A 19,394-nucleotide genomic window follows, 5' to 3' on the forward strand; every position below is an offset into this window, starting at 1 on the left:
CCCTACCTGCCCAAGCAGTCACTCTTAGTGCATTGACAGCTCAAGTTTATCAACAGCTAGAGGAGTCAAAATTACTTTTACTGCAAATCTACCAAACATGTGAATAACTAAAAGGTAGAGCATAAAAGTGACAGAAACATAAAGGTTGCCAAATGGGATCACACTGAACAGTTCTTCAAGCTCTGACAGTGGCTAGTAGCAGATGCTTTGGAGGAAGGAAACCCCCTCCCACACTTCCCTAGGGACAATTATCAATTATAATGCTTAGAAAGAAAATGTTTTCCTACTTCCATATTTCTTGCAGTTTTTAAGGTATTAGAAAGTGTTTTCCTGCATATTTTTCCCTATAAGCATTTTATTGCTTTATTACTTTGAACTAAAATAACACAGGTCATATGCTGATCCAAAATAACTTTTTGAAAGTGAACAAAGCTATCTACACAAATCCCAAGGTCACAGCAAACATCACATAGTATATAAAAGTGAGGAACAGGGCATTAGTGACTTGCAAAAATCAGTAATAGAACACAGAATCCTTGACTTTCTGTTCTGTGCCTAAGGAACATAGAAGGGACAGTCAAAGGGTGATGGACCTTATGCTCACATGAGCATTTGTGATTCATCACCTAAAAATTCAGACCACTTAGATCTCCTTCAGCACTGTACCAGTGTGGGAAATTGAGGCACATTCTCCTTTCACATTCCTGCTCTCCTCCTTGCAGTACTCATGTGTTTTCATAGCTTCTGTCAAACTATAACTAAGGAGCAGCTTTTGGCAAAGTTGAGGGTAATCTGTTTATGCAGCAGGTGAAGGTATAAGGGAGAAAGGTACTGTTATTTTCATACTGAAAAACTGAGACATTGACAAATATATCTTATTTAAAGGCAAAACAAAGGCAGCCCCCTGAAACTACTGGGTGTGTATTTCTTTGGCATCCTTACTAAGAGCCACTGGGAGGCTGCTTGATGATGGGCAGGTTGGGCATCTCTTCTTTTCCCCCCTCTCCTTGCCACCTCCTCCCCACAGGAGCAGTAATGGAAAAGTGACTTGCTGCAGAGATAATGCTGGGTTTGAAATGAATTTCTGACTAGCTGAGCCAGCACCCGTGTGAGCTGTGGCTGATTAGCTCCAAGCATCCAGGTCCCAATCACTCACAACTGAGCTAGGCAATAACAGCAGCCTCCCCGGGGCAAAGACAGGGTGGAGGTAACACCCCTGAAAAGGATCTCAAAGGCAAAGGGAAGATCCTACTCACGTTTGTGGTTTTCATTTCGGTGGACAGGGGAGGAGCGGGTCTCCTGCTCACGGGCTTCATCACCCTCTTCACTGGCGAGGTGGGTGTGAGCATAATGGTAGCTCAGGCCAGGCCTGTTCTTGTAACGCTTGCCACAGACTGGAGGGAAAAGAGATATGAGGGAGGGGAAGAGAGAATGGAAACATCAGTGTGATCTACAACCACAGCAGCATCCTCTTAAACAATGCTCCCTTTCCTCTGAGAACAGCACCATGCACTCCATGCATCTGCCCAAAATCCTTCCAGCTGGCACTGGTGAAAGGTGATGAGGCAGCCCTACAGCTGCAGGTCTCCAAACAAGCTTTCTTCCCACCATGCTGCCAGCAGTCCTTCTCACAGGCCTAGGCAAATGCATTCAGTCCCTGCAGATCACAGACCCTAATTCTCTCTGTTAAGATTATTAACAAGACTGCACATAAAATTAAATAAAATGTCAGTTCCAGTGGTGGTGCTGCACAGTGCACAGCAACAGGAACAAGACTGAGAAGAAACAACATTATTTTCTTTCTTACTGATCTCTAAAAAAGAAAACAGCTGGGATTTTTTTAAAATACTTTCTCTAAAAGGTTAATAAATAGCTTTATTCACAGATTCCAGTTAAGACAAGGAGATGGAAATAATCCACAGTTTCTTGCTAAAAAAACATGTGGCAGTGATACTTATTTGCCCAGGTAAACTCCATATTCAGCATCCCAATGAACAATACAATATGTGACAGAGAACCCTGCTTCTGAACTTTCATTTATTTTAGGATTAAGTCAACAGATATTAAGGACAGAATCAAACAACTCGGGGTAATGAAAGGTCTACACTTTCACAGGGAGCTTAGCAAAGGCAGGCAACCTCCTAAGATTCATTACATATGAATTGATTTTCTATAGAGTTTTAATTAATGTTATTGTCTCAAAAATTTATCACTTTTGATCTTCAAAGCATTCTTTGAATGTTCATTTTCTTTTATACAACTATTTCGTCTACCCGATACAAATACTGCCATTTTAAAAGACTAGAAAACAAAGACAAAAAGCTTAGTGCCCTTGCAACTTTTTCCTCCCAGAGACACTTTATTACCTTAATTAACCTCAAGGATTTCACACAGGAATAAATGTCATGTCCAGCAGTCTGTCCTGCACAGTGACCATCCACTCCTAAAAACTTAAGTCAGCCCCAGTATGTATCCTGCAACATATATAGATACTTACTTCCTATTCTCCAGACACCTGAGTCTGGGAATGTCAAAGACTCCACAGATTTTTAAAAAATTTAAAAAAAAAAAAAACACCACACAACAACCACCCTCATCCTATTTATTCATTTACATATAAATAAAAATTAAAATTTTATTCCTTTCTGCTACTACTCAGAAAACACCAACTGATATTCCGCCTTTTGGAACCGATTATAAAAAATTGTAAATAAAAGCTTATTACAATAATATATTTCATTCTTAATCTCTTGTAACTGATTTACAAACTCCCTCAAGGAAAATGCTTTTTTTATTAGAAACACGTAAAACAAGCTCATGATATGTATGAGTGATCTGGAATATTAGATTCTTTTTCCCAGTTTTCTTCATTGTGCAAGTTGATGATCACAGAATCATCATAACAAGACAGAAGTTTCTTTGAACTGCAATATGTCCTGTCCTCAGTCACAGATTTTTTAAGTCTTTGAATGGCCTTGATTTAGAAATGAGACCTCCTGCAGGAGGGAAGAGGGAATATTGAGAGAAATAAAATACTCATATAAATATGCACATCCATTCTTTGAAGCATCTGGCTTCATTTTTCGTATGTAAACCTAACACAATTGCCAGACATTCTGAAGAACTAGACTGTTGTTAGATGCATGCTCTCCACAAAACATCAGTTCAGACTCCCTCTTCTAGTACCATCCTTGTTTTCTTCCAGTGCATTCTGGAGAGGGAAACTACTTCTCCTTCTCTGTGGTCCTGCAGAGCAAAGGACAAGCAGTGGAACAGATGCTGAACAAGAGTCAAAACAACAAGATATCAGCAGTATGACTTTCCCCATGTTTTGAATAGTGGAAAAGCATAACATTTAAGTAATTTTCAACCCAGAAAGAGCTCACTGCTTAAATTCTTTTAGAATTGTAACCTCCTCTAATTACATAAATGTTGCAGCTTTACTTAGAATGGAGAAAGAGATTTACATTTCTAGCAGATTGACCATCTGCTAGATGAGCTGGATCAGCTCATCAAGTATCCTACTCTATCCCACTTACTTTTATGTGCTTGAAGAAGAATGTTAAAAAAATAATTCTATTTCTATGAATTACCAATACTGCTTAAAGACTTCTGTCAAATTATTTCCAGGACACTATCAGGTGATCAATGTATAAAAGGAAACCGGCATTCCCTGCAGCAAGTTCCAAAAGGGTGGTGCTTACTCCATTCCTTACAGGATCCTACAGGGATTTTAGGTATGGTGTTAAGGATGACATAGGAAATCAGATGGGTCTGCAGAGTCATCCTTCTTCAGCAAAAAAGTATCAGCTCACCAGGAAAAAACAAGTATCAATATGAGCTGAGGCAGTAGTAATTCTGCAGCTAAGTCCCTTCCATTGTGAGGACTTGCAGGTGGCCTTCAAGGGTGACAGCAGTCCCAGACATGCCTTGTGAGAAATTGATTTCGAGGACTTTATAACCAGAACTGAGGCAAATAAGTTTGGTTTACATTATCCTAGCAGATCCTTTGTAGGACCAAAGATTTGCAGTTCCAGCAGCCTTTGTTCTTGGTCTAGATTTTTCCATTTTTCAAATTCACTTTGTGTCATAAAAGAGTCCGAAGCAATGCCATGAATTGAAACTGTGGAGATTTCATGTTCCTCAAACAAATCAGAGTTTTGCACGGGGAAAAGGGTCATGATATCAGTCAGGCAAACAACCATTGGCTTCAATGAGACTTTGCTAGAATGAAAGCTAAGTCAAAACTTCATGGTTTCTCCAACAGATTGAATCTTCCTAAATTCACCCAAATCTCTTATTTTCCAGGTAAGAGCACATTTTATTAATATACTGTATCACTGTGCTAAGAAGTAGTTTCTATAAAAGGGTGATCATTAATAAACACTTAGCTCTTATATAACTCTTCCCACTGCAGACTGGCTTTTCAAACATTAATTAATCTTCCTCCACATTCCTGAGTGGGAAATACTATTCTCATTTCAGTTATGAAAAAAGAGAACCACAGAGGGGTGAGTTGCCCACACAGTGATCTTTTTTCATTACCAGGACTGGAATCCATGAGTTACAGCATCCATACCAGTGCTTACACCACATCTTTCTCATTCTTAGAGCTGGCAAAAGCATAATGAGAACTGGTTCTCCCAGTCTGAAATGCATGCTGTTGATTAGTTTTTAACACTACGCAGCTCACACATAGCAAGTGAGAGTGTGCCTATCATAAACTTTGTCCAGTGGCCTTCCTTTCAGCAGCTTTGACTTTTTTATCTTCAATTTCCCTTGCTGGATAAGCTCATCATCCTTGCATGTGGTAGATTTCATCCTGAATCTCAACACTGGGAAGTTGACTTGATCTTTAATTAGGTGGCCAAGCTCAATAAAAACAGTGGGAGTTTGCAGAACATAACCCAGTCGAATTCCTCCTGCATTCAAAGGATATATTTTTGCTATGAGCTGATGTGAATGCTGCCTTAGGAACAAGCTGGGTAAATAAGCAGTAATACAACAGTGCAGACCAAATGTCACAAATGGGGAAGAGGGAGAGTTTTTTTTATGAGGCCACCAAACAGTCTCCTATGATGAACCTTACTTTCCTTCAAATTTGAAGACAGATATTAAGATGTTACACAACTGCATTATGTGGGGGAAACAGTGTAATTGCAAGCATTGAGTGTTGCACAAAAGAGAGCTCCCTTCTGTGTTCTGGACTGTAGCACCCTGCAATTCTTTGGATAAGCAAATTCTCACTCAGTTTATATTTCTTGATTATTAAAATTAATATAAAATACTTCCCCTGTTAAAAGGGGGATTTGAAACCTATGACTTAAAAGACTTCCTCATCAAATATCTAATGGCTGTGTTACTGTCATTTTGAAATAGTTACACATTTGGTCCTTGGCAGCCTGTGAGCTGTGTTCCAGCCAGCTCTCCACATACATTTTGCACAATCTGTCACCAGTATGAGACAGAAGGAAACAATCCATGTTTTCAGTGGAAACAGGAAACTGGAGGAGTACATGCTGGGTTTTTTTGGCTTTTTTTTTTTTTGGTCACTGAATTTTGTCCCCCTCATTGTCTTTCTTTGCTTTTCTCTGTTGCCTCCTGTTCCTTGTTCTCAGCTGTGCTGTGTCAAATATTAAATCTTGAGTTAACTTCTGGCAGGCAGTCATTCCTCAAAGTTATCTTCCTGTCCTACTATTCACGCCACTCAAAAAAAAAAACCAAAAGGGTCAAACAACCCCCCTGTCCTTGTTTTGCACTGGTTTGGTAATATATTCTCCCCCATTACAGTTGTGTACAAATTCTGGCACATCTAGAGATTTCAACTTTTTGACCTCCACTGATGGAAAGACTTCATATTCATCCCTCTTTGATCAGCACTGTCACACAATACACCTGTAGAATAAGAGCAGCTATTTAGTAACCCATTCCATGGAGAATTTTCTGCAGGTAGAATAGGGAGGTAAATAGCCCTTCTTTCAGAGGAACAAGGACAAGTCCCAGAATCTAGCTGCTGAATTAAGATCACAGTAACTCTGAACCCCAGTTCAAACCCCAAAAGATGCACAGCTCAACAATACAGTCGTGCACATTTCAATAACTGGGTTGCTAGCCAGAGCAAAGGAGAAAACAAATATCCTACATGAGCAGAAAATGTTCAACTGCCAGAGTCAACTCTGTTCCCCTTTTACCATGTGCTCTATTCAACATCTATGTTATTCAGTATTTTTTTAAATGTCCTTACCTATCTAATCTTGTCTTTTCTACCAATAATGTAGTCAATGGATGCCAAGAGTAGCAGGTATGGTGGGAGAGTTGTTTGTTGAGTTTATCTGAACAAACATCTTATTCTAGATCTTACTGCTTCAGGGATTCACCAGAAAGGATAATACCAGGAAATTATTACTGAATAACCTGAATAACTGAATAGTACTGATGACTGTTGGGTGAGCCATCTCTGTGCCTCTCATGGATACATAACAGAGCAAGTTGCTTAAATCCAGTTTCTAAAAGTAAGTAAAAGTAAATCTATCAACCATTCATCTTCAGAAATGCTTCTATCCTCAGAACAGCACATTTAACTTTGTTCTGGCCACTACTACTTTAAAAAGGCCCTTTGAAGCTTTTCCACATGAAAGAAGCAAACTTAGTAGAAGAGCTGAAGAAAACACAGCTGAAAGAAGTCCCAGTAACTGTTTACAGACATAGAAGACGTGATCCCTTGAGAACAGTACAAGGACTGCTAGTCTTGGACTTCAGCAGAGAGAATTTGGTAAATAACTAGAGAAGCCTTGAAATTAAGTTCTTGAGGAAAGAACCAACTTCTACAAAATACTACAAGATCAGTGTCTGTGGGTACATACAATGTTGCGTTAGCCACTGATCCATCAGAGATCCTAGGAAGGTTTCATTCAATGCTCATTTTGCACAAGGAATGGATCTGAATGTACAGTTCAGTCTCAGAAGGACTACAAAAAAAAGAATATGATACAAATATAAGTTGCTATGCTAAAATAGGACTGTATATGGGAATAAAACTAAAAGGAGATGAGTACATATTGGTAAAAGGAAAAGAAATAATTTCTTTTAGAGGTGGACAAGGAAAATCTTCCATAGACAGAGGAACAGAAAGCAAAGGTGGAAGTATGTACATAGCCCCATATCTCCATGGGACCTTGAGAAGAATGAAAGCATAAAAGGGAGGGGCAGCAGGAAAGTTAATTACTTGCAAAGATTCAGCACAGACTAACTTCTCTGGCTAAAGGAAGTAGACATTTGGAATCATGGAACTCAAGTGCTACAACTGACTGCAACTTTTAAACCAGAATACAAATTTATATATACAAATTCAGAGAAGGTTTTACTTTTGAAAAAGTAGTAAGTAGTATATAATAAACACAATTAAAATAGTAGAAGGATTTTTAAGAAGACTGCTCAGTAGGAGTAATGACTCCCCAGCTGAGTATTTGACAGTGAAATAACATAAATTCTTATTAGACATGTAGGTAATCATTCATTCATTCATTCATTCATTCATTCATTCATTCATTCATTCACTCTGTCCCTCCTTTAAAAATCACATGCCCGTTCTTCAGGAACAGTGGTGGTGGTTTACCTCCCTCTTGCTTGACATCAGAGGCTTTGCTTTGCTTTTCAAACTCTACTTCCCACCCTTCTTTGAGGCACCTGCTGCCGCTCCTTGCCACATGCTCAAGCTACTTTTGGGACTGCTAAGCCATTTGGCTACGTTACCATATGCACTTTATACCCATCTCCCACCAGGCTTGCTTGCCACTGTTGTTATTGAAGCTATCCCAAGGCAGCTTAAAGCACAGCATTATCCAGTGCAATTGGCTGAAAATCTGACCACCAAGTTTTCTAATTGGTGTTGTGATGAAACAATGCATTTCATGATTATCCTAGCAATTTTATTGATGCTTTGATCAAATATTTTTTCTGAACTTCTACTACAGTATATGCTCAATAAAATCAGCTGAAGTATTTCAGAATATTTCATTCCACAAAACAGGCATCCAACCACCTCTTCTTAAAAACACAGGAGGACAAAATATTTTGAGCTTTGAAAACCTTTACCACATAGAAATTGCATGTTTCCAGGCAGCTTTAATATTGGGACCAAGTTTTATACTGATGTAGGTCTGAGTGCCTCTTACACAAAAAGGCAGGTCTTTTCAGAGATAACATTGCTATTTTCCAGCACAAGGGGCAGTGCCACTTGGCATCGCTCTTGCATCATCTTACTGACACACAGCCTAGTTTTTTTCTAAAACCTTTTTATAACTGATGAGATCTGTTGATATATTCTTGTTTACCATAAATATGAAGTGTAAATAGGATAAAAGGGCAAAGTAGTTTTTGACCACAAATTATTTTTTGTGCCCATGCAGTTTAATAAGAAAATTAATTTGGTTTAGCTGTGTTTATGCTTTCTTCTCTCTGGTCATTTTCAAAACTCGAATATCAGAATACTTGCAGAAAAAGCAACCTGGAGGCAAATTAAATAAACTACAGAAAAAGCAAACTGTTGGCCCATTAAGCTAATTATTTATACCAATAATGCAATTGAGGGAATAATGCTTTCCCAAACAAGAAATGCATACACTGTTTCACCTGCATGTTTCCATGTAAAACAAACTTATCTGCCCAAAACATCTGCACAAGGAGTACTGCAAACCAATTTCTAACCTACCACAATTAGATTGAGTTTTATCTATAAAAATATTCATCACATAATTTCAAAGAAAAAAATTAATCCAAGAATCCACACAAGCAGGGTAACAGGCCAATTACTCATAATTAATGGTATGCCATGTTTGTATAGAATTTAACAAGGGCAGGATAGTCTTCAGAATGATGACATTATAACTGGGACAGTTCTTCCCTTCTGCTTTAAACTCAGATAAAAGAGTTCTGCTGTCATATAAGCCTTTTCTCAACTATCTACAATGGAAAAGGAGAAGTCACTGTGCAAAGTCTGGAGTCCAAAATTCCTTATGACTCACCTGTAACTATAAGTTTCCTAAGAGTGAAAAGTGTCAGCCAAATGAAATAGGAAAAGTTTACATTTCCAACACTAAAGACGAAATTTATGCTCCAAAATGTAAGCCAAGGCAAATGTTGTCAATACAACAATGTATGAGAGTCTTGACTTCAGGCCAGATTTCTTCTGCCTGCTTTGATCTCTTCAATGTTAATCTACTCTGTGCAAATCACTACTATGCATGTTGGGAGCTCTTGGTATAATCCAAAAGCAGCGCAAGACCAGACAATATAGAGTCATCATGTTCAAAATGACCACCACTGACAAGTGTCCTTGGATTTCAAAGGATGTTCCAGAAAAGAGATAAAGAAAGATATGCATATACCAGCAAAGGAAACCGGTGGATTTCAGCAAGATACATCGTGGTCTCTCACAGAGGTCTTAGAAGACATATTTTAATTCTTCCAGTGCAGTAGGACAGCTATTTAACCACAGCACAGGTCTTCTGACTCTTCATAACTTTAAGGGCTCTTCCTCCTTGACCATGTTTTTATAATCTGTCATGTCCCATTCATATGCAAGTCTTTCCATTTCTGGGCACATACAGTAACCTGATCTCACCATACAAGAATATGATTTCATCACATGGAATATAGCTCTTATTCACCATTCAAGCTCCTTATTTCCTCACGTTTTTAAAAATCAGCAGAAAATACCCCCAAAGATTGACATAGCAAGAGTTATTCTTTTAAGGATGGTAAAGTTGCAAGATAGGCAAATAATAGAAAAGGGGCTTCTAGTTGTCCTCAAAACCAGCTGGCTTGGATCACAGAAGTGAAGATCTGCAATTCTCCTATTAACTTTTTTTAGGTTATTTTCTTACAGGCTAGAAAGCACCTGGTAGCACAAATTAAAATAGGATGTACATTCTAGAGTAAGCCTTAAGATGGGATATCTCAAAAATATGTGGGTAAGATAAGTGCCCTTCACAGAAATGAAACAAAAAAGAATATCAAAAGAAGAAGGAAGGTATCAAGGACTAGACTGTAAAAAAAACCCAAACCATTGTGTAACAAATATTAGACTCCTCACTCATACTGGGACTCTGGTACCCTCCTTCAGTGTTGATGCTGGGCTCTAGTATAATTTTTCCATTCAGACAATGCCTTGCTTCACCTGCTGTCCAACTGCAAGATGCCAAACAGCAGGACTGTATTCAAGGGAATATGGACCAAAACAAAGCATTCGAGATATTACTTTGTTTCTTAGAAGGGCTCAGCTTTTGATGATGCCACAAGACATCTGGTGAGGGATAAGACTTCAGAATTTAGCCCAGTGAGATTTTAAAAGGACTGAAGGGAAGAGAATCACTGAATATATCAAGAGACACAAGGGTGAAGTACCTTTGTCGGAGATTTTTGAGTTATGCTTTTGTTTGTAACTATCTGAAACAGAGAAAGAAATAGAGGGTGAAACTTACATGGGTGAAAAGAAGACAAAAGGCAGAGAAGCCAGAAAAAGAGAGAGAGAAATAAAAGAGATGATTTATTAAAGGGCAAAGGAAAGTGGAGTCTTGCCGAGAACTTAATTTTATTTCCTTCATGCAAAAACACCAAGAGCATCAGCGGCAGGTGGCAAACATGCAAGTCAGAGAGCAGCAGAATCTTTTGCTGTAATATATGAAGCCCTGAGTGCACTGAGCTGGTAGGACCAGGCTGGCAGCAGAATAAGCTGTCTGGTTGCTACTTACTGTCACAAACATAGGGTTTGTCATGATCATCCTGGGAGGCAGCATCATTCCGTCTCCTGCCACCTCCAGATCCCCGAGCCTGCAAGGACAAGAGGAATGTTAGCATTCTTCCATCACCCCAGGTCTCCTTGCACCCCACACCCTCCTATGAAAGATGTGCAGTATAAACTAAACAAATCCTCAGCTTCCATACAGGTTTCTCAAAGTGGTCTTGACCCTCCATCTCCTAAGATGTGCTCTATGTTAATGGACCTTGTAAAACAATGGAGATCCTCTCCACAGATAGCTCAAATTGTTCATCCATAGCAGTAGGTCACTGCCAGCACATATTCAGTCAAGTATCATCACACATCCATTTCTGAAGATGTTCAAATACCTTTCTGAACTGAATATGAATGAATGAATAGATGAACAGGTGTTGAAGGATATATACAAACATTAAGTCAGCCAGAAAACAGGCCCCAAATAAAAGAGAGGTCAAGTTATTTCCTTCAGTATTTTCAAAGGGGCATTGTTTGTGTTGCTATGTTTTGTTTTCTAACTGAAAAGCAGTGTTTTGAAATTACCTTCTAGGACAAAGATACCATGGCTAATTATAAAATGGACCTTTGGTCAGTTAGTGGAAAAGATTAGATAATGTGTCACCTGCAATAACAGAAATTACCCAGAAATATCTCTCTGCAGTTCTGTGTTCCTAAAATGGACCTAACTGCCAGCTATGGAAACTGAAAAACTGTTTCTTCACAGCACAGACTGCTCTGTCTTGAGCTCCAGGGGTGAGAGTGGAATTCAGCATCAAAACTACTCAATCCTGACCCTTCTCAGCTGAGATGCCAACAAGGAAACAGCTCATATCTGTCCAGTGCTGGAGTTGTGATGTGAAACTGGGAACTGAGCCAAGGCCTTCAATTCTTTCATGTTCACTAATGTACAGTCTGTAAATGACAATAATTTTAGACTTGATCTTTGTTTGAGGAAGTGATCACAGGTGGATGGCTAAATAGCTCTTTATTAATTCTGCTAACTATTCCTGGAAAAAATGACAGAATTACTTCTGCTGCTCCTCTTATTAAGCTGTTCATATTTCTCACTCTAGACAAGGCCACCTGACTCAAATCCTGCAAGCCTTCTCATGTGAAAATAAGAAAAGGACAGAGCTTTGTTAGGTAAAGCTGAAGAAGGTGTGGAAATCCTGAGAATATTTGCACCCAGCCATAAAGGGACCACAGAAACTCCATCCCCCTTCTATGAACTTGGAACAGAACTAGCACTATTAGAATTGTATCCCACTGGATATCTACAGAGAAGTAATAAGGAACAGTTTTACACTGGCCTGACAAAGTCTGTCAAAGCAGGGATTTATAAAAACTTCACATGTTATTTCCCTGGGATTGCTTAGGTCTAACTCTTAACACAGTCCCAAAGGAAATACATGGATTTGCAGCTATCTGGATGGGGTAAATACTATTATGTATGACAAGGATAACTCTGCCTTCTGCAAAGACCTCTGTGCAGTCCAGCACACATGTGCAGAGCAAGATTTGTAAGGGTGAACTGAAAAGCAGTTTCACCCTAGAAATGGCCTCAGCAACAATTGTTTGGTGGAAGCTTCTTTACTGACCGTATCATATAAAATCATCTTACTAGTCTGCACTATTTTCTCTCTGACTGCCAGCTCTTTAAACCCCCTCTGGGCAATGAAACCAATCCCAGGCTAGTTCTTTTCTTCCCTTACTACTGCTAAATGTGCTGCAAGCTGAATTTCAGTCCATGGCAGCTCTTCCATAACCCTCAACTCATCAGGGAGTCTTCACATAGACAAGTGATTTGCCCTTATAAATATTTCTGCTGGTAGCCGGATTAGGATGCAAATTCCCCATTTTACTAGCTGCATTGGCTTTTCAGTGCTATGAAAAATGTGTAGTCTTATATTTGTCACTACTCAGTAGCTCTGATTCTATTCACACTCTGGGAACATACCTGTTGAGTAAGAAGGCACTATTTTACATAGGTACATTTCAGAATATGATACTAATTTAAGGTTTGTTACTCAGAATTTTGCTAGTCTTACAGTCACCTGTTCCATTTCAAACTGTTCTCAACAGAAATACTGTGGCACAGCATTCATGCATGGCATGACCACGTGTCAGATACACTTTTTCATGCAATGAACACAGAGGGAGAGATTTTTCAAGTCAATGACTTTCAATGGGACTTGGGCTCCTAAGTGTGCTTGGTGCCTTTGAAATTGTCCCATAGGATATCCAGATGATGAGCAGACAGTCTGCGCAGGTGCATCTGTGTACATCTCATATCTCCTAGAAAACCACCCTGCCAGCTCCTACCACATTGCCCCTGTCCTGCAAAAACACTAAAAATCTCTTTCTGTAGATCTACCTCTTCAACCTTCATTGTCCTTCCTATGCCCCCATGATTTCATGGGCTAGCCCTGAGGGGACAGGAAACCAAGCAGCTGCCCCAGAGGCAATAAACTGAATGCCCCATGCTTGCTGTCTGTGCTCCAGGCTCTTGAATTCAGTCATCCATGGCTGCCTTTATTCTCCTGACAGGATGCAGCAAAGACTACAAGACTTGATGTGTGAGGCCTGGACTCATGGCCCAGCAACCTTGAAGCAGCCAGAGAGAGCAGCCAAAAACACAGATGGAGAGTTCAGGATTTAAAATAAAATTATGCTGCAGGGAAAGGAAGGGGCATGGGCAATTTAGAAAGTCCAGGGCAGTAATTCCATTGCATTAATCCTGCATTTATGCTGTTAGTCCTTCTCACTCCTCTGAATCCCCAAAGGTCACACTCCACAGGATCTTGTTTCCAATGCATGTCCTTCTCCTCTTCTGCCCTCTAAAAATACCCTAACCAAGTCCTCTCCAGAAACAAAGAGCAGCCCAGGTTTCATATCACCTAATTTTAAATCCTTAGCCTCAATTCCCTATACTGAGTCAGGTTAGAAAACGGCTGCCTTTAGGAAACTGGAAAAGCTCTTGTGACCAGATGCAATTCAGGCTTACCAGTTTTCAACAGCTAGATAACCTGGCCCCAATTTTGAAATTCTAATTTCTACCACATTTTGCTTTGATTATTGATGCCATCAAATAAAACTAAAAATTGCTTGAAGTATGTGGCATTATTCAGATTTCTCTTTTTTTGCACTGAAAGAAGCCACGGCACTAGCAGAGCAGGAGTTAGTTGCAAGAAAAAAGCAAGCAATCCTGATGCTCCTGTACTTAATAGGGGGCAAGTTCTAGGGTAGAAAATAAAACATAAATGTATGCTTCAAAATGAATAAGACATCTAGTATGCTCCAACTCCTTTCCTTACAGTAACAGAGAAAAAATTCTGTAACATTTTCCTGAAGAGGGAAGCAAAATCTTGCACGTAACACTAACTTCAGGACTTTGTTTGTACAGGTCTGGGACATATGAATACACCAAATCCCCTTCTCCTGAGCAGTATATCTCTTCTAGCTCTTCACTCCCTTTCACTCACCCTAACCAGCATGTGCAATTTACGTGAGAGCAACTTATTAGAAAAGAGTTGTTAGCCTGGAATATTAGTTGATTGCTACAGTCAAGCTTATGTGCATGTATTGATTCTATCTCCTGGTTTTGGTTACTGGTTCATACAAATTTTCTGAAACTTACATTTTTCTGGAAAATTTTTTTCCAGGTGGGGGTCTTTGGCTAAGAAAGAAAGAAAGAAAGAAACTGGTTCAGGTGATTTTGAGAATAAGGAAGATGAAATATATACTTATCCAATTATTAAAGTGCTTTGATCTTATATTAAAGGACTTAAGCTCCAAAATAAAGAGGAGCAGAAAACTGAAACAACACAACAACCAAAGAAGAAACCAAAAGAGAGGGTCTGATGCATAAGTACATTGCAAGTATTCAATGTGGTTTCATGTCTCTTATTCAAAAGCTATTATATTCTGCTCATTTGGCCAAAAATGTGGCCCTTCTTGCTTGACTTCTATAAACACATCAAATGTACATCTAGAGCTCCTGTGCCCCTGCAGCATCCACTGGAGCCAAAGAGAGATGAAAATGCTCAAAACTTCTGAGACTTGTGTTCACGTTTATTTAGATGCCTAGCTTACGGGCCCACAATTGAAAATGTTGATTCCAGGTTTAAAATGTTGGCCTCATTACTTAACTGGTACCCTGATGAATTGTGAAGACATCTTAGGTAAGAGAAGGGACACAGAGTCCCCTAAAGATAAAATATTTCCCTTTTCAAACAAATGGAAGACTTGCCATGGGCTCAAGAGACCCAATGTCAGCCACAAAATGCTACCCTGGAGAAAGCTGCAAAATTTATTAACACAGTTCAAGTTACTTTTATTAACACTTTTTTGGCTGTCATGACTGAATTTGCTGCTTTTCTGTAATTAGTAAAGGTTTTTTTAAGGAGCATTGTAATAGCAGGATAGTTACAGTAGTCATCATAGTTATTACAGCTTACATTGCAATTGTAAATACAATACTAAAATAAATTTCCCCCACTTTTTTACTCTCAAAAATAGTCCTTTTCTTTCACAGCAATTCACAAAAGTAGAGTGAAAAAATATTAACAATCTATTACGTATGACTGACAATTGCCTATAGTGTTATCACTATCATATATTCATGAATAAATACTTTGCATACATGATACACATAAGAAATATACACTAGAAAGTAGAAGTTTGTTCCTTCCTTTCCATTCCAATAAACTCTCCACTTACCCGTCCTCTAGGCCTGTTCTTTCGTTTTGGAATATCTTCTTCCAAATCTTCTTCCTCGTTCACTTCATCTGCATTTTCATCATTTTCTAAAACCCTCTGTGGTTGAACAACAAACAGAAATGGTTAGAGGAAAAAAGGAGGACACATACAACCAACTACTGCTCTTTACCACAGTGACTGTGGGTTATTACAGTTGATATAAAGCCAAATCAGATCCCAGTACCCCTGCTTCCGTCTACCAAAGCAAAATTTGCTTTCTTTTCCACCCTAAGATCTCCAGGGAATTCCTACTAAAAAACTACTACTGATATCAGTCAACTATGATTAAAAGGTTCCTAAGAACAAATACTGGCAGCACTGAGCACCATTATTCCAAGGCAACACAAATATTAGTATGCATAACTGCAGGCCCTGTCTGGGAATTTGTTTGCCTGGGTTTTTTATTTTCATTTGTTGCAATTTAAATTGTTTTGTTTTCTTCTAATGTTGAGAATGCACTTCAGGCATACAAAACCAGTCATTTTCTCCTTGGTAGCTCACAACCTTCTTTCTTTAGCAAAAATAGAGAAAATTCCTCCACATATTCCAGAATGGATCTAGAAAGCCATGTTTTTTAGGGCTTGCACCACAGGTACAATTCTAATTTGGAAGCAGGAATTTTGTTGCATGAGGATGCAGAGGAATTACAGGTGTCATTGAGTATAACAGCACCAACAGCAATAATTTGTTCAGCTAATTATTTATTAGGAATAATATTCATCAGCTCACATAACTGTGAGATGCCTGGGCTAGGCAATTTCAATCTTTTAACTTGATCTTTTGAAATGTTACAGAGCCAAACACAGGCTGACTGTCCTGCACAAAAACATGCACGAGTCAGATGTCACATGGAAGAAGGCCAGACAAATCATCACAACACTAATGTGGGAAGAAGTCCCATTGAAATTCCCTCAACCCTTGGCAAGTCTGCTAGAAATACAGCAACTGGCCCCAGCCACTCCTGCCATTCATGGTGCTGTGCCATATTGCAAGGGACTAATCTGGAATCACTAACTTACCTTTACCATGCCAACATTCATTTAAATTACAGCCACAATGCAGATTCAAATAATGTCATTAAACTATAGGAATGTCCATCAGCCTTACTGGATTTGTCCCTTCTCTCTAATTTCTACTTTAAAACTATTTGAGAGCCAGAAAAGGGAGAACAGGAGCAAATAAGTTTCTTTCTCTCCTTTCCACATACCTCAAGCACCAAATTCTGAATTTGTGGGAAAGAATACAACAGAAATTTCACATTTCAAAAAGTCTGTATCTAGAAGACCAGCTACAAAATTTGTTCTTATTTTATCAGCTAAATTTCTAAGACTAATACAGGTCAGTGCATTTTAAACAAGTTGTAGCACATGACAAGGATCAAGCCTTCATTTAATTTTTGCTTCTTCTATTTTTGAATATCAGGAGGCTATTAATGAGCTCTGACCATCATGAAATACAATTTCACATAATACTGGAGGTACTAAATACTAAAGGTGTAAAAGTTAAACAGGTTCCAGTTCTGCATACATAAAATGTTTCTTTAAAATTCATACAACTGCATACATTAATTGAATTAATCTTATGACTGAAGTGCTTGAAAAATGTTGTACATGAGGAGACTGTAAGAATGTATGTAAGAAAGTCAGCAAACTTACTGATATGAGTTTGTATTTTTCTATTGCTTCATATCTTAAAGTATCTCAAAAAATCCCCAACAAAATAGGGGCGACCACATTGTATGTGGGAGGGAAAGAAGATAATTTACAACAATAATACTACTCAAGAGTTAAGAGAAATATTACAAACCACTTTCTTCCTTTAAAACTGCAGCATCAATTTAGGAAAGAGATAATATGTAACCAAGTGTGAATTTGGTGACAGTGCCAGAGTAATTACTTTAATCCTTGATAGAAGAGGCATAACCTTTCTGCTGTGTGGTTAGAAGGCTACTCTAACTCTTCTCCATCAAACAATGGAGATACACATTCAATACTAATTTACTGTAGGGTAAAATTGTCAATCTTGTTACATACCAACTGTACAGCAGCTCCCAATGCCTGCATCTATTTAGCAGGGGGAACCCTTACATGTTTTAGCAGAGTAACACTTCTTTTCCTGTTATGGCTTTCTAAAAGTTTCCCAGCCCTATGTACTTTGGTGCAGCCAAGCACCAAGTCATCTTCTCTTGACAGATACTATGAATTTGAGAGGGTGGCAAGTGGCTGGGTCTGAGGTGGGAATTACAATGATGTCTATCCCACCTGCTCACTCCCACCACCATTGAGGCTGGGTCCTTTAGAGTTCCAGCACAGACAAGTATGCAAAGGAACAAAGGAGACATTTGCATTCTCTTGTTTGTCATACCGATAAAGGCACTGATTGTGATTTTCATCTGGTACAGTCAAGCTGCCAGGTGCCAAAGTACACACACTGAAAGCTGCCTACTAGTGAAGGCTTTGGCAATCATTGTTCTACAGACTGAATCCAGATAAGCAATGCTTGCATAAAATAAAGCAGCAAGACATGCCTTTTGCATCTGTTCTGATGAAACTAGCATCCAGTTGACAGGTCACAGCTACAGCAGTTTAGCTGAAAATCTGTTCTGGCTTTTTGTATCCCCTCCCTGCTCTGCAATGCCTGGATTTATGTCACTTCCACCATCTCTGAGGTCTCTTTCCTTTGCTGCTGAGGATAATTTGGGAGCTCAGATCACACAGCAACATTCAAAGGCACTTGCCAATTTCATAGGGATGCTGCACCATGACTCCTTGTGACCTTAAAAACAGGTAAAAACAGGCCTTTGGTAAGAGCTCTCAGCTTAACAGATCCATATTACTACTGAAGAAGCACACACAGAGCAGGGCTCATGCCAAGCTTTTCCCCAGTCCATGAGCATGGCATGCTTCCTCTTTGATGGTGCTCTTTTACCTGTGCTACTGGGAGTGGGAGACCCAATTGTGCTGCCCTTACCTGTGTAAAATATCTAACAAATAGAGCTGTAGGACTGAACCCCAGGCAATACAGATTTCATGTTTATGTTTTTCTGTTTCATTTCACATGGGACTGACCCCTCAAATTTGTACTACTTTTAGGTATAGACCTATCTTACCCAAAATTAGCAAATTTGACACATTGCTAAAAACTCTCACTAAAAATCCCTAAAAAGACTCACAGCATGATGGTGTTTTAGCATCAGCAAAGGTGTGCTGCTGTGGGAGATGCCCACTTTCCTAGTGATTTAATATGTTTTAAAAGTGACATGGTCTTATACAAGAACCCCTTATATTAGCTGAATTCTTTCTATAACAAACGTACAGTTGTGTTTTGGCTTTGATGAAATGAAATCTTGACAATTTTCAAACCATAATGCATGTGAAGAGGCAATATTTCTCATACTGCATAATTAATAATAATTAAAATATTTAAGATTACAGTTTTTTTAAGATATTTTTCTTGTATATCTCCAGAAGACCACCTACTATTAAAAAAAAAATAAAAACAGGCAAGGCAATGACAGATTTTAATCTACAGCAGCTGTGAATCTAAATTGAAATCCATGAAATTCACTTTAAATGTGAACCATTAAAATTCAGTTTACAGTTGGGATCCACCTCAGCTTCTCATTTTTTTTAATGTAATTATCTCATAGTGCTGCAAAATGAATTCCAACACAGGACCTGTGCAGAACAGTCAAACAACAAAGATTCTTGTGACAAGAGAAGCGTGTGAGATACTGATATCATTTTGAGCATCACAGCATAGCACAAAGGTTTGATAACATTTTGGCAGTAGAATGACACAACTACCAACAGATACACTGTTTTGCCACAGGACAAAAGACTCTTAAAGACAAATTGTAAAA

At 38.8% G+C, this 19,394-nt stretch overlaps 1 protein-coding gene across 7 annotated transcripts in view; it reads right to left on the reverse strand.

Moving 5' to 3' along the window:
* Window positions 1-19,394, reverse strand: part of DPF3 (double PHD fingers 3) — a 160,405-nt gene that overhangs the window by 45,329 nt on the left and 95,682 nt on the right. For 5 of the 7 annotated variants that reach the window (XR_005627061.1, XR_005627063.1, XR_005627062.1 and 2 more), the window contains exons 5-8: window positions 15,494-15,589; window positions 14,412-14,450; window positions 10,752-10,830; window positions 1,257-1,394 (exon numbers count right to left, since the gene is read on the reverse strand). Coding sequence is in view for 3 of the 7 variants with exons in the window: in XM_039704996.1 (XP_039560930.1) it covers window positions 1,257-1,394; window positions 10,752-10,830; window positions 14,412-14,450; window positions 15,494-15,589 (352 nt within the window). In the remaining 4 variants the exon portion in view is untranslated. The remainder of the gene's footprint in view (window positions 1-1,256; window positions 1,395-10,751; window positions 10,831-14,411; window positions 14,451-15,493; window positions 15,590-19,394) is intronic. The other 2 variants (XR_005627064.1, XM_039704997.1) reach the window with 1 other exon arrangement.

This window comes from Passer montanus, unplaced genomic scaffold (genome assembly GCF_014805655.1).
Source record: "Passer montanus isolate IOZ18808 unplaced genomic scaffold, ASM1480565v1 scaffold18, whole genome shotgun sequence".
In the NCBI taxonomy this organism is placed as follows: Eukaryota; Metazoa; Chordata; class Aves; order Passeriformes; family Passeridae; genus Passer; species Passer montanus.